The following is a 16357-nucleotide window of genomic DNA, read 5'->3' on the forward strand; positions in this document are numbered from 1 at the left end:
GAATATTTAATAAGCAGGGAATACGAAAGCAGTTATAAGAATGTGTGTAAGCATTCTAATCTAGGTTACTTTCTATGTTTAAGGTATATATTAATATAAACTAGTGCATTGTTCTAAAGCCATTAATCCCTCTGATATATATACAGTTGAAGTCAGAATTATTAGCCCCCTGTTTATTTTTTCCAGTTTTAATAACTCATTTATAATAACTGATTTATTTTATCTTTGCCATGATGACGGTAAATAATATTGGACTAGACATTTTTCAAGATACACACAGCTTAAAGTGACATTTAAGAGCTTAACTAGGTTAATTAGGTTAACTAGGCAGGTTAGGGTAAATAGGCAAGTTATTGTTTAATGATTGTTTTGTAGACTATCAAAAAATAAATAAATACCTTAAAGGGGCTAATAATTTTGACCTTAAAATGGATTTTAAAAAACTAAAAGCTGCTTTCATTCTAGCCAAAATAAAACAAATAAGACTTTCTCCAGAAGAAAAAATATTATCATACATACTGTGATAAATATAAACTTAATATGATTAATTACTTTTTATTATTATGTATACACATGTACAGGTTTAGACGCGTTGATTTGTCAGTGTTCAAACATTTTATATTTATTATATTTTCTAAAACAATTTTTTACTTGCTTTATTTTGATTATCATTGGTTGTAGGTTTCTTTGGATAAATTAAGCAACCATGATATACAAATTCCAGTTATGGCATTAAAAAACATGCCATGTTATTTTGGTATCAGTTCATGTCAACCATGGTTCATAATTATATACAGTACTTATGATACATGTATTTCAAATACCTATTTTGTAATTTGTATTATATAGAGTTTATGAAAATGGATTAATATTTTGTATAAAAATACTGTAAAACATATTTATTTATTTTTATTGACTTACACACACACAAAAACAATAATAGTATCAATGATAATAACTTAACAGATCAGGATAAATACTATTATAAACGCATATAAAACAGTAAAAAAAAGAAACAAAAAACTAAAAATTAAATGTGATAATTCCAAAATAATTATCATAATAATCAAAGAATCTATCACTTTTCTTGTTTTTAACCAGTGTTAAGAGTTTTAATAAAAACAGCAATTTGCATTAAAAAATGTGAAAAAGGCTGTGAATTCGAGAATTTTTGCTTGTGAATAAAATGTTTTCCAAACAAAATAAAAAAGTTAATAATGTTAAAATACTGTAAAATACTTAGTAAAAACTCTTAATGTAGCCTCACATGTAGCCTTTGGTTGGTGTTTTCGCAGTTATTTGCCAAGGCTTGAGATCAGACTAGAAAATTGATTAATATTGAAGATGTTGATCAATGCATGGAGTATGGATGGAAATTATGCATCACATAGAAAGAAAGTAACAAATAGCAAGGGTAAATCCGGGAGCAGTTCAAAATCAGACAGGAAAATAAGACAAATAACAAAGTCCTACAGCGGCGACACCTAAATTGGCTGTTTCAAATGCCAGTAGCTGATCTGCAGGTTCTCTTTATAGTTAATTACAAACGTTGACATGATTAATCAGTATGAGACAAAAATATTAAATAATATTCCAGTCTACTGGTCAAAAACTCCCAATTTTTTTTAAATCTCGTGTTTTATATTGTGTTTTAAAGAGTACAAGTGCAGAAAAACATGATTTATAGACATCACTAAAATGGACATTTAAGTAATTTTCAGAAATCATGATTTTACACTGAGTATTGAAGATTTCAATTGCTAAAATGTTGAAATATAATAGACTTGCAATTTTCACCACGAAGACATATAGTACTATATTCCAACTCATTATCTGCATTAAACAGTTTACAGTGATTAAAGACATCATCTTTAAGACAGGACTTTCTGTATAAAATTTGTACAAAATATATGCTAAAATCTAAGAGAAATTTGTTTTTTTTTATGAATAAAACTTACATTTTTTATTCTAACAGAGGTGATGATGTGCAGAGAAGCTGACTTAAACTTGCTCAGAGAAAGGCTGTTGTTATTAATCATTGTTTACTTCACTAAATCAGTTTAACGGTAAAGGGATTAATTCAAGTGACGAATTACAAGTTTGTAAACATTCAGGTTGCAGAAAAAACAGAGTGCTAGCATTTACAGGGAGGGAATGACATCCGATGCGGTACAGAGTTTGTTGTTGTATTAGTTATTGTATAAGTTATATTGATTACATATTATATATATTATTTACATAATGCTTTGTGTATTTTAACCGCTTGTCACCAAGTGATAAGCAGTGACTCGGCAAAATTAACGTTAAAGTGAGCAGCGTTCGTCTGACAGGTCCATTTGCGATAGCACCCTCCCAATGGATATTGAATAAGACGAAATGGGCAAGCATCCAGCCCGAAATTTACAACTATCTCATTGAAACTGCAAGTGATTTTACAAGAGAGAAGTTAAAGGCCTACAAGTCTTTGAATTCCTACAATTGTGTTCTGTGTGGTCATGCACAAGAAATAATGTTCTATGTTTACCAGAATCAAAACTATGTAGTGCTAAAAAGCGAGGTTCTGCCTAGCCAAAGACAAGGATAGAAGACGGATGATCCAGCATAGTGTGAACTTACCTGATATAAAATGAGAACTGCAGAGTCGAGCATTTTTAATCAGGTCCTCACTCCATTCAGCTCTTATGATGGCTGTTAGTCAAAGACGTCTGCGGCTGCCATTAAAAGCAGTGTGGCGTACGGTAAAAATTTTTCTATTTTCGAATTTGGCATCCTACCGCACACTACGACATGTTTGCTATTGTAACCAGTATGCGCGGTTAAACCAGAGTGACGTGGGTTGGTAATTCCCCTACAGGCCTGTCGGTAAGGATTGCGAATAAAATGTCATGCTTCCTTTTAAAAGCATTTTCAAAACACAGCATTTTATTTTAATACATTGGTGGCTGCTGTAGTTTATTTTAATACACGTAAAACTGAGGTATTTGGTATTTTGTTTTAAAAAACATTTCAATGTATTTTTGGCCATCCCTGATTATATTAATATATTATTACGATGTGATGTCTCAGCGGTGTATTTAAAAATGGAGCTTCCTTTGTTTTCTATCTCCTGGGTTGTGTACGCACTAGTGAAACTTCTCTGTAAACCAATAGCGTTCAGCTGCGTCTCTAGCTCCGCCTTTTGATACTCTCTTGTCGTGCTAGGAACCCTTTGCAAAGATACCCAAAAAGTCTTACAGTACGGTTCGCTTTTTGGTACCTTTTAACAGTGGAAACAATCATAAAAGCGTACCAAACCACTTTGGAAATGTGCCATCGATATCCATTGTAGTTTTTATTTATTTTAAATAATTTTTTAAATAAATTATAAACTTAAACTTGTCATTTTGTTTGATTTATTAAACATTCATATTAGTTAAGGTTAAAATTGAAATGATAAATATTGCCTTTACAGCTAGCTGAAATAAGTTTCATTTTATTAGATTTTTTTCAGTTAAATTGTATTTCAAGTTTTAATGTTTTGGAAGCATGGAATAAAAATCATATTAGTGGAAATAAGTGAACAATCATCTTTTGAATCAGCTTTAAGACTGGGAGAGGATTTTTGTGAGGTAACAATATACCTCCATTTTATTGTAATAACTCAAGCAAATTACATTGTCAATGTACAACATACAAACAGACAGTGGAAAAGGTCCTCTGTAACGAAAGTCTTGAAAGAAAAAAAGTGACCACATTTTCTCACTCACCAAATCTCCACAAAAACAAGTGTATTGATCACATAAAAACAAAAAACAGGACATTTATTTATTTTTTTTTTTAAAAAAATCATCAAGACATCATGACCAAATGTAATCTCCTTTTCAAGCAGCCCTATAAAAAGGAGCAGATGAACATTTCTGAACTGCACCACTGTAAGTGTATGAATCTTCAAAAAGATCCTCTCTTTACACAAACCAGATTCTAAGCATGAATAAAGCACTCATGGTGGTCGACAGTTCACCGGATATTTTTTTTCCTCCTTCAACTGAAAAAGCTTTAGAGTGCTCACCAAATTCTGATGCAAAAACAAAAACAAAAAAAATAATGGGATCTAAAGAGCCCCCAGAAATGTGTAGATTTATCTGCATATTATGAAAGCCTTGCGATAGGCTGAGAACAGTGGTTATGCTGCCAATCACACACTGGCTAAATCCTGGCTAAAGTGGGAGGAGCCTGAGAGATGGACCGCCAAGCCACATCTCCTTCCTCCCAGCCACCCAATTAAACCTCATCCCCCTCCTCTTCTTCTTCTTCTTCTTCATCATCATCCTCCAAGTCACAGAAGTCAATGGAGGGTCTGCTGTCCTCCGCTTCATCTTCATCAGATTCTGCATATGAACCTGTGAGTTTAAAAAAAAATAAAACCTCAGAAACCTGACAGGAAAGCAGACAGATGCAGCCTTTAGTTTCAGACTTAACAGTATACATTTTATGTTTAACACCTACATGTGCATTTGACGGACAATTATGACTCATTATTTTAAAGGCATAAATACGCAGATGCAAATGCCAGCAGTACACATTTAATAGCAGCATCAAAAACATAAGTAAATTACAATATGAACACTCAAGAGGCCACTTTATTAGGTACACCCATTTAACTGCCTAATATTGCTAATATCTTTTTGTTGGACACCGAAAGAAGATATTTTTAAGAATGTTGAAAACTAAGGCTGATTTATACTTTTGCGGTGAGTGATTACGCGTAATGTGCATTTATACATCTGTGTGCCGTTTGTGTTGCTCTGCAATAACACTTCAGCAACACTAGCTGGTAGCGGGTGCTTATGTTTCTCTGTGTTGGGTTTCTTTGCAGGTGTTTTTTTTTTTTTTTTCAGAATGCTACCTCAAATGTACAAGTTAAAACTTGCTCATTCAGAGGAGGGAACCGGCAGACATTCAACAACTTTAATCATAAGGTAAGACTTGATAAAGATGAGACTCGACACTTGTAAACATTTGGTCCATCAGGCTCGCAGCTCTCAGCCCTGCCCACATTCGTCACCACTACCAAGCTGACCAATCACTGAGCTTGTGCTACGCGTCGTGATGTGTGGTTACATTATTTTAGAGGTCTGTATCAGAATTAGCCATGGCAAGGGGTTTGGGACCAGGCAAAGGCTGCACAAGACCATACGCATTGATGCAGAAGTATAAATCAGCCTTTGCCACTGACATCCAGGGTAGGAAAATAAAAATAAATATTATGGAAGTCAATGGTTTCCAGTTTCCAATATTTCTCAACATATCTTTTGTGTTCAACAAAACAAAATTCAAACTGGTTTGGAACAATTGGGGGTGAAAAAAGGTCAATTTTAATTTTAGGATGACCTATCCCTTTAAGATATGTTGACATGGTCAAGATCGTGTGCGGAAGTTAAAAATGTGCATTAAAGGCTGATTTATACTTCTGCATCAAGCACACACTCCGGCGGAGCCTTTACGCAGTCGCATAGCCCTCGCTGTGGCCGTGGCCGACGCTGACGCACACCTCTCAAAAAAAAAAAAAAAAAAAATGTGACTACACATCGCAATGGGGCGTAGCGCAAGCTCTGCGACTGGCCGAATTGGTAGCGCTGACCAGTGTGGGCAAAGGTGAGAGCTGCGCGAGCCCAATGGAGCAAGTGTTTACAAGTGTCGAGTTACATGAAGTAGCTCAAGATGGAAACTGTTGTTTTGTGTTTACCTTATGATTAAAGTTGTGGCAAGTCCACCGGTTCCCGCCTCTGAACGAGTGAGTTTGAGGCACTTGTACATCAAGGTAGCGTTCAGAAAAAAACAAAACACCCTCGAAGTACAGAGGAACATAAAAACCTACTGCCAGCTTGCATTTCAGAAGAGTTATTGCAGAGCAACACAAACCGCGCGCTGAAGTAAAAATGCATGGCTACGCACATTACATGCACCGTGGGTCAAGCCAATCACTCGACGCAGAAGTAAAGACTAGGCTTAAGGCTGATTTATACTTCTGCATCAAGCGCACACGCATGCGTCGGTACAGCCCTCATGCCATCGAATAGTCCTCGTCGTGGCTGACGCTTGCCTCAATGTCACTACACGTCGCAATGACAGATAGCGCAAGCTCTGTGATTGGTCAGCTTGGTACCGGTGACAAGTGTGGGCGGTGCTGAGAGCCGCGAGCCGGTTGAAACGAGTGTTTACAAGTGTCGAGTCCCGTGAAGGAGCTCCAGATGGAAAGTTTTGCCTTGTGTTGTGTTTATCTTATGATTAATGTTGTTGCACGTCCACCGGTTCCCGCCTCTGAATGAGCAAGTTTTAGCAACTTGTAGTATTTAAAAAACACAAAATACCCGTGAAGAAAATCAACTCAACATTCAAACCTACTGCCAGCTAGCATTTCGGCAGTGTTATTGCAGAGCAACACCAACAGCGCAGAACAATAAATGCACGACTATGCGAAAGGCAGGCGCCGTGGGTCACGCCAATCACTCAACGCAGAAGTATAAACCAGCCTTGAGGGCCAGGACACATGAAGCCGACGGTTGGCCGTTGGGCTATGTTGGTCCGGCTAGTTAGTTTGGGTGTGTTCCACACATCGCCTTTTGTTGGGTTAACATCAGAGCTTGTTGGCCTGATTGAGCATGTAGAATCTCTGTCGACCCAAGAGAGTGCTCTGACTGGTTAATCAGCAACAAATTTGAGTGCGAGGAAGTGAAGTGACATGGCAAGTAAAAATTCAAGCCAAGAAGGAATACAAAGAGACCGTAATCAAATAATAAACATCGTTTGCAATTATTTGAGAAATGTAGTGAAATTACATTCGGCCTCTTTGTGTTCCTTCTTGGTTTGAATGGTTTACTTGCTACACCACTACGTCACACTTGTGTTCAGATTTGTTGCTGAATAAAAAGTCAGAACACTCTTTAGTGATGGCCAATGCAGATTTGACACTTAACTGTAGATGTCATTGTTGCCAACCAAGTCCATCCATTTATGACTGCTCTGTACCCATGTCTTGATGGCTACTTCCAACAGCATAGCACACCATCTCAGACTGGTTTCTTAAACATTACACAAAGTTACCTACATTCAAATGGCCTCCAAAAAGCACCAGATCACTTCAACACCTTTGGGATGTGGTGGGAACAGATTCTAATCATGGATCAAGTAAAATTGGACTAAAATCTGTAAGGAATGTTTCCAGCACCCTCTTGAATCTATGCCAAACAGTTAAAGGGATAGTTCACCCAAAACTGAAAACTGTCATTTACCCTCCCTTCACTTGTTCCCACACCTTGAATAACTTCAAATTCAATGACCTTTAAAAAGACTTTCCAGTTCCAAAACATTCAAATTCAGACATAACGTCAACATAATAAACATTTCAAGTTTCTTTGTAAGACTAACATTGTAAATTGGCCACATGAAAGAAATAAAATCTGATAGAACAGAGAATTTTCCCAGAATCTTGCAAAATAATTGAGTACTTTTGAGGACTTGCATCTACCGTTGTTCATTATACAATATTTTCCAGGGCCTTTATAATTCCTTCAGATTCACAAACCTTTATAAGAACCCTGCCCAAACCAGTATATTATGAAAAATGTTTTGAAACCAGGAGCCATCAACTTCCAATTGTTTTTCCTACTATGGAAGTCAATGGTTTCCAGTTTCTAAGATTCCTCAACAAACTCGTTTTTGATCAACAGAAAACGAAAGTCAAAGGTTTAAAACCCCTTGAGGGTGATTAAATGTTAATATTTGGGTGAACCATCCCTTTATAGCAGTTCTAAAGACAAAGGTGGGTCCAACCTGGTACTAGACAGCTGTACCTAATAAAGTGCCTGATGAGTTCATACTTAATTGTTGATATCAGATGTTTTAAAGATGCTCATTCATGTAAAGATGTATGCAAACAAACCGACAAGACTCACATTTATGAGGCAGTACCAAAATAAAAAGTAGTAATTAATAACATACTTTCAAGATTGTCCATGTGTTCGTGTAGAGTTCTCGCCAAGTTGAAAAACTGGCGAGAGAGGGGAGAATGTTTTGGTTTCCAAGTCACAACATTACACTTGAGTGGTGCACCACAGGAGTTAATGCACTGTACTTGAACAGAAAGAGAATGAACAAAGTGATAAAGGGAAGCAGTGGAAGGCTCACCCCAGCATCATTGACTGCGCCCAGGACATCAGAAAACCTCTGCTCACACAAGTGCAGGAGCACCACCAGGTACAGACCACAGCTTATGAACTCATACTCCGACTGAAGGATGAAACAAGCATAACCAAATATAAAAATCAACTAAATACAAACACTGCTTGCTTTAAATATTTAAATGAACACTAGACAATAAGAACATGTTTTGGTTAAAAAAAATAATAATAAAAAAAAAAAAAAAAAAAAAAGTTGTTGGTGTTGGTGGTGTTTCGCAAAGTCTCAAACACTGTACACAAAAGAAATAAATTCTAGAATGTGCTTTCCCTCAAAGTTATAAAACCCTGAATCTCAGATTGCGTTTAGAATAGTGCGCTTCAATTTTAAAAACACGTTTTGGAATGAAGAATGTGATGCATGAAAAACTCGCACTCACTGGATATGCGCATACTTTGCAGACATTTGTACTTGCCACCTATTGGTTGCATAATGGTGAGATTAACGAATCAGGGAATGGTCCACATAGGGCTGGGCGATAAAATCAGTATCTGTGTTTATTGACATAACACTATTGTCAAAAATGATAAAAAAATAAAATAAAATAAAAAAGTGAAGGCTATGGTTTTATTAAAATGTGACCGCTCAGGGCGCACCTTCAAAGCAATGCCAATAAGCTTAGGGTGTAAGTTTATTATCGACACGCACATGGTGTGCAAGCGGCACGCACGTTAAAAACCCATTTTCCAGGTACACCTAGTTGAAAAACCATCTAAACTTTTCCGAATTGCGCGAGCGCACCGCAATTCATGCAAGTAGAACTAACCAATCTGCGTAACACTTTGTATGGAATATACACATTTCAGTAACGGTAGCCCAATTATCTCAGACAAACACAGCGCACCCAAACACTGCAGTGCTTCATAAACTTGAAATAGAGCTGCAGCAATAGTTTGTCCATCTGTCATCCTCTCAGAAAACGGCTGATGGTCGCCTAGTTACAGAAAGGCAGCAGGGGTGCACGAGTTCAAAGCACATTGAAAATGGTGAAATTTCATGTGTGATTTTTGGGTTGCATCATTGTCACTTTAGGTCAGAATAACAACACGCAAAAATGAGCGCAGTGACTAGCAAAAGTGAGGAGATTGTAAATAAAAAAGGATATCACCAGAGTGGCTTTTTGGTTTCTTTTCTTGTGCATCCCAGCCACTACCACCACCACCACCACCACATCTAATAGATTTTTAGCATAGGTATAATATAGTTATTCAACTTCACAATTTGTAATGTTGCAATATGTATTTGAATAATGATGGTTGGTTCCTTTATACTTGAAAGCTCAGATTTGATCATTATAATTAGTTTTGTTGATAGAGTTTGAGGTTTACTGTATCATTATTATTCACACCTTCCATTTGCTATGATAGTTTACCATTGCACACACTTTGTAACATTTTATTGATCAAGTTTAAGATTCTCTTTAAGGCTTATGTTTATTATGTTTATTATAAAGAGGTCAGATATTGTTTAAATATTTTTTGTTCTTGACTATTAAAACTATTTGCCTTAGTAATGTTGGTAAAATAAAATAAAGTGGTTAAATAAAAAAAAAAAATCCAAATATTCCTAAATGGAATATAAATTTTTTTTCTTAATTATTAATATGAAATATGATAGTCACATGTTTTTTTGCAATATCGCCCAGCCCCAAGTCCGAAAGACCAATCAGAGCGTGATTTTAGAAAGCCACACCTTCATTTTAAAGTCTCCGTTTTATCCCATCTATACTGAAATGGAACACCTTTATTCCAAAATAAAAAGGGGTTTTGAGCGTTTTGAAAATGCTGGAACACAACTTGTATGATTTAAAACAAAAACACATTGCAATGTATATCATTGAAAAACAAAATGTAGCAATGTCATTTTTTTCCATTATTAAGCAGCCCTAGTTGTTGTTCCTACAATGGTCTAACAGAAAATCATTTATTTTTATTAAACAAGAAATGTAGTGAACAAGCCATAATTAATAAAAAAAAAATTATTAATAAATAAATTTGGAAACATTGACATTACACACAAAAATAATCTGGGTTTGTTGCAGTGTTTGACACAGGATGTTGGGTGTCGATTAAAATAAATAAAACTGAGGATTTAACATCTTCACAATGTGTGCAAAGGAAATGAATGTGCAATATGTGCAAGAATGCTTGTGGCTTTACAATCAAATTGCAAGAAGGCTGTTTAGATTTCATCCTGTTTTAATACACTTACCCTTTCATGAGATCTGTAGAGCTCATTGATGTCAAAGTTTTCAATGTTTAGGTGCAGTTTTTCCTTACAAAGTTCACAGGTAGTGATAGCCTCCAAGTTAGAACCTGGGAATAAAAGATGTAGAGATGAGATGTAGAAATTAAATGGGCAAAAAAAATAATAATAATAATAATAATAATAAAATAATAATAATAATAATAATAATAAAAATAAATAAATAAAAAAATAAAAATGCAGGATTCTCATTCAGCTCTTATTTCACAAAATTAGTCCTCATAAAAGCTTTTTACTGCAGTTTACTTGTACTTTGGTACATTTCCCAGGACCAAGAGTAATAGCGCTATCATTGTATTCTATACACTATATGGTACAAAACTATGTAATCATACATAAAATATCCCATAATATTGCCACAGGTTATTGATCATCACTCTTCAAACGTCTGAAATATGCAAACAGTAAAGAAATGAGTCTCCTTCAATCTTAAAAGGAAAACCTTTAAAATGAGCCTATTTCCAAAAAAAAAAGTGGGTCATGAAACACCAAAACACATTTTTTGACATGTTGACAGTCTTTTTGTGTTGTCACTTGTCACTTTATGTACACTGGAAGCTTCTGTAGCCAAAACAAATTCCTTGTGTGTGTGAAGCACATTTGGCAATAAAACTGATTCTGATTATATGTGTCCCATGTTGCCAAAAACACTATCAGGACACATTTCACCAAAAAGTGAAAAATTTTTGCATTATTGCGAGCAAATTCATTGTTCCGATTTGACAAGAAACTAAGAAGCTACGTCATGGCGATTAGATCCTTGTGTGAATATCTGTACCAGCGGGTACACCATGATGTCTTTGAGTTAACATCATTAATTCAAGAGATGGACTTGGTTCGAACCAATCAGCACCTTCTATAGTGTATGAGGTGCAACTTCATTAATACGCATGATATAGCTTTGAAGACTGTTTTTACCTGTTACAGTGTTTAGAGAGACGCCATGTTGTCTTGCGAAGTGTAATTAAAACAAGTGGAAGGAGAAGAATTGTATGGAGACATGGGTCGTCAGTGTTGCATTTATAAATGTGCTGCAACAAAGGTTTTGTTTTCAATTCCCCGCAATGAGAGCGCAGCTGGACTCGCGTGTGGATTACAGTGGTCTGCTAACATGCGACAGAAATACACATGTAAGAAACATTTTTACCCGAGAGCTTTTCGCATAGGAAAATGGTGAAATCTGGATTTGCCGCTCATCTCCTTTTAAAAAAGACTCGGTTCCAGTTGGTGTTGATTGCCCTGTCTCTACAGATTTGGTAAGATCGATCAGTGTTCTTTGTTTATGTTTATTCAGAGGCAAAGGTAGTTAGTATCGTCTGCTGTACTCCATTTTTTTAAAGACATACCTTAGTCAAAATTATTTAGTTACCAAGTTAACATCACTTCAATATTATGGACTAAAAGATTTGCTGTAAACGCTGCTCTCCGAATGTAAACACATGTAAACAAACCATTACTGTCGTGAGGATTTTTGCCGCATTTTGTGAAAGGATAGTCTATACACACACTTTCTAATACTTTTCTTTGCACCTACCGAGTGCATCCAAGTAACCAAGAAATGTGGAGGGTTTTTTTGCCATTACATTCCATTAAAACTACACTCTTCCAGCAGTTCCTCGCATCCAATATCTCGTTTGTCACTGGGGGAAAGCATGAAATGGTCCTGAATGAAAGTGCCAAACTGCAGTTAAAGTCGACAAATTAATAATGTGGCAAATAATTCGAGGACTGAGGTCCATGTAAACGTAGTCACTGTCTTTCTCCCCTGTGTCTATTTGTTTTGCCTCAGTAAAAATCAGCGCATGCTCAAACTGAAACTCCCCTTTTCATGCAAACCCTTTTGAGCTGGACTCGTACACTTGGTGGTTCATGGCCCTTTAAGTCATCTAGGAGTTAGAAGTTAAAAGTCATAGAGTTATATAATACCAAAAGAGTTTTGATAATGGTCCTTTTTATAGATTGACACTGTATTTACATTGTATACTAAGACCAACAGAAAATGATAACACCATTTTTTAAGCCAACATGGCTAGGAACAATACTCTCATTCTGGCATAAAAATCAATACACTTGACTGCCATATTATAGTTGCAGTAGGCACAATGATATTCCACAGCTAGGTACCAGCACCACATAAAATTCTTTTTACAATTGTATGGAGTGAGATGCTAAGGGTCTAATCCAATCCAATGAGTTATGCTAAGCTAAGAGGAAAAAAAAAAAAAAAAAAAATGAGAACTCAAGCTGTTTAACTCAAGGGACATGTAAAATCAGCCTTTCCCCCACCCCAAAAAGTAGATATTCCTTTAACGTTTTTATTTGATCAGTCTGCATTCACACTGTTATGCACCAGCAGAGTCTAGCACTGCACAGGAAATGAACCCTAAATCCCCTTTGTCAGGCTGAACTTGAAAGTGGTTCCTTTCTCACAGCAGATCAAACAAATGAATGCACGCTATATAAAAACCTAATTTCTGGCCTTAGGGAAAAAAAAAAAAAAAAAAAAAAAAAAAAAAAAAAGTCCATACCAGAGCTGATTTTGGAGCGGAGCCATTTCTTAATGCAGTCCTGGTGCACATACTGCAGGCTGCCTGTGCACTTGCAGGGCTCAATCAGAGGGTTGGAACTCCACTGCTCCCCCATCTGACAGATTCGGCACAGATCACCCTCCTCCTCATCAGATTCCTCCAACAGCAGGCTAAAAGCAAGTAGTAATGTGTGGTTAAAAGCAGGAAATTCACAAATGAAATCAAACAAGGGGTACCAAATTCTGGAGTTTAGATTCATCCTTACTTAAAAACAAGTGAAGCAGCTAATCTAGATTTTCACAAGATGCTAGATTTTCACAAGGGCTTAATTTGGAAGGTGGACATCCAAGAACAAGATTAGAAACTTTGTTACAGCGCCTATTAATAACTATGTTAATAAATAAATAAAAAATAATGTGCACTTTAGCACAGACGCATATCAGAAAATTGCAGGATTATGATGAATTGTGGAACAACACGATGTTGTGATTGTGGGTTTAGGTACAAAGTAAGTTTAAACTGGATGAAACTTCTAATTTACACATCAAGATAAGGTTTTCCAGCTGAGATTTGCAAGAACAAATTGGGATAGTCCTTGAATCATCTGTTAAAATTTCTGCATGGTCAAAAGAGATCAAACCAAAAAAGTCTATATTTTAGTGAATCTTTGACTGTTATGGACAAATTTAGGAAAGCACTTGAAAATCCTTGGTGTCTCTATATTTATGGTTTATAGTTAAGCGTCTGCAGTTTTTTGTATTATATATATACACCACTAATGACATTTCTTCCCAATTTAAGCTAAAGATTAAATCATTTAGAGCTTTTTTGCATGAAAATGTTTCCAAACAGGTTTCTATTCATTTTTAGGCAACACAACATCAATGATTTAAAGGTGCAGTAGGTGATTGTCTTTAGATTGTTGTGCTGGTTTAAAGTCTCTTCACATTCAATTCAATTCAATTCACCTTTATTTGTATAGCGCTTATACAATGTAGATTGTGTCAAAGCAGCTTCACATAAAAGGTCACAGTAAATAGGAACCGTGTAGTTCAAATAGGAACAGTGTAGTTCAGTTTGTAATGTTTAAGTTCAGTTCAGTTGAGCTCAGTTCAGTGTGGTTTAATAATCACTACTGAGAGTCCAAATATTGCAGGGCAAATCCAACGATGCGCAGCTCTACAGATCCCGAACCATGCAAGCCAGTGGCGACAGCGGAGAGGGGAAAAAAAACTTCACCAATGGCGGAAGTGAAGAAAAAAAAACCTTGAGAGAAACCAGACTCAGTTGGGCACGATCATTTTAATTTCTCCGCTGGCCAAACGTATTCTAATAGTACTAATTAAAGTAAAATCTAAATGTATTTTTATGTATTTTATATTCCGAGTAAGGCATAAGACTAAAAAACGGGACGACAATTCCCATAATTCTGATAAGTAGCCCTAACGGTCCGTAAACAAATGTAGATTTGTACAACTGCGCACCTCTGTTCATGCAGATCCGCATGGACAAGCACCGCGGTCACGTGGACATGAGTCAAAAAAGTAAAAATAAATGCTGAATCAAAACTTTTTAAAATCAATATTGGAGAAAAAAATCATTATTAAAGAACAAATAAAACTCTTACAAACTGTAAATTGAGAAAAAAAAAAAAGAAATGTACTTCGACCCTAATAGAATAAACCGTAATTTTAGTGTTTTGTTTATTAGTAACTAACTTTAAAAATTGCATTTCTGACAAAGTACTGATATCGAAGAAACGTTGACCATCTTGAATTACTAAATGCAGCTTAAAATTACTAAATTAAATTCTTAAAACCCTTTAACATTAACCAGCAAATTTCTGCCCAAATATTGTTAACGTGACCACAACTTTACCATCATGTTTTACAGATCACCTTCTCCACTAGGGTTACACGATACTGGAATTCGATACCAATTGATACGGAAATAAAAAAAAATAAATAAAAAAAAATAAAAAATCCATTTCCCACTGACATTTGAGCACTACTGAGCATGTTCTTAAACAGCAACGATTTTCCATTGGGTTCACATGCTCAACAGAAATGATTGTGATTGGCCGTGAAGGTCATCAGTTCACCAAACTCACCGCTGTTTACTAAGTGTAACCACAGATTCAGGGACACTGGAGTGTTTTAAAGATGCAATTCATCAGCGGATCACTCGTATGTCAGCTTATAGACAAACAAGCAGATCGATGTGACTTTGAAACGCTCCAGTGTCCCCTGTATCTGTAGTTACACTCAGCAAACAGTGGTTAGTTTGGTGAATTGATGACTTTCACGGCCAATCACAGTGATTTCTGTTGAGCATGTGAACACAATGGCTAATCCGTGCTGTTTAAGAATGTGCATAAATGTTAGCAGGAAATGGACGTTTTTAAAATTTTAGTATCGATTGGTTCTGAATTCCTGTATCGTGACAACTATTTTCTCCACAAGTAAAACCAACCTCTCCTGAATCTTTCGCAGTCTCTCTGGGTCTCTGGATGGGGCAGGTTTGTCTTTGGGCTGCTCATCAGCTTGACTCCTCCCTTCTACTCCGACACCAATCAACACATTCTCAGGCAAACGGAAGAGTGGGCTGTTCATCCCCCTTCCCATGCCGTGGCTCCGTCCTGCCAAACTGGCTCCATTCTGCAGCAGTGATGCAGAGAGTACAGAGGCTCCAGAAGAGGGTCCCGCTGCAGCGCCCTCAGAGGACTCATCCTCATCATCATCCTCGTCATCCTCATCTTCACAATGTGTGCTCTGATCAGGTGTTTTACGGCCGTCTCGGTCACCCAAGGAGAACTGGGGCGAACGATGAGGGTCCATGCGCGCACTTTCATCACGGCCTTCCCTCCTGCGACGGGAGAACAGTGGTGTACATCGGTTCCAGTTGAGCCAGGACAGGCCCGCTGGAGGTCTGAGGGACTCCTGTTCGGGCTCTACGTCAGTGCTCTCCTGGACGGGTGCAAGAGATGGTCCACGTCTGCGCAAGAACGAAAACGCCTGAGCTGGATCGGAGTTCCTCAGCTCTGCTTCTAAATTCTCTCTACTGATTGGAGGAGGAGCTTCAGTGGGAGGGGCTTCATCTGGGCTTGAGTCGTAGGACCTTGAATCGGAGGCAGTGCTAGCAGTGGAGTTTGACTCCTGACTTGAACGTCGGGAGAAAAGACGGGATAGGAGACGCCTGGTTGTTCCTCTACCATCTGATTCTCCGGTATTCTGAGCAGGCAGTGGAGTAGGAGCAGGGATAGAGGAAGGTGGGCTGGAGGTACAGGCAGTTAGGGGTGTGTAAGGGGTGGAGCTCCAGGATGAATGGTGGGAGGTGTCCGATACAGA

The 16357-nt window shown here is 37.0% G+C and overlaps 1 protein-coding gene across 3 annotated transcripts in view; it reads right to left on the bottom strand.

The window, feature by feature from the left end:
• Nucleotides 1-3593: 3593 nt before the first annotated feature.
• Nucleotides 3594-16357, bottom strand: part of marchf7 (membrane-associated ring finger (C3HC4) 7) — a 33626-nt gene continuing 20862 nt past the window's right edge. For 2 of the 3 annotated variants that reach the window (XM_056459610.1, XM_056459612.1), the window contains exons 6-10: nt 15483-16357; nt 13011-13180; nt 10429-10532; nt 8167-8268; nt 3594-4379 (exon numbers count right to left, since the gene is read on the bottom strand). The exon at nt 15483-16357 is cut by the window's right edge and continues 218 nt beyond it. In XM_056459610.1, coding sequence (XP_056315585.1) covers nt 4197-4379; nt 8167-8268; nt 10429-10532; nt 13011-13180; nt 15483-16357 — 1434 coding nt within the window. In that variant the 3' untranslated portion in view covers nt 3594-4196. Of the gene's footprint in view, nt 4380-7980; nt 8030-8166; nt 8269-10428; nt 10533-13010; nt 13181-15482 lie in introns of all 3 variants that reach the window. The other variant, XM_056459613.1, reaches the window with a different exon arrangement.

Source organism: Danio aesculapii, chromosome 6 (assembly GCF_903798145.1).
Source record: "Danio aesculapii chromosome 6, fDanAes4.1, whole genome shotgun sequence".
In the NCBI taxonomy this organism is placed as follows: domain Eukaryota; kingdom Metazoa; phylum Chordata; class Actinopteri; order Cypriniformes; family Danionidae; genus Danio; species Danio aesculapii.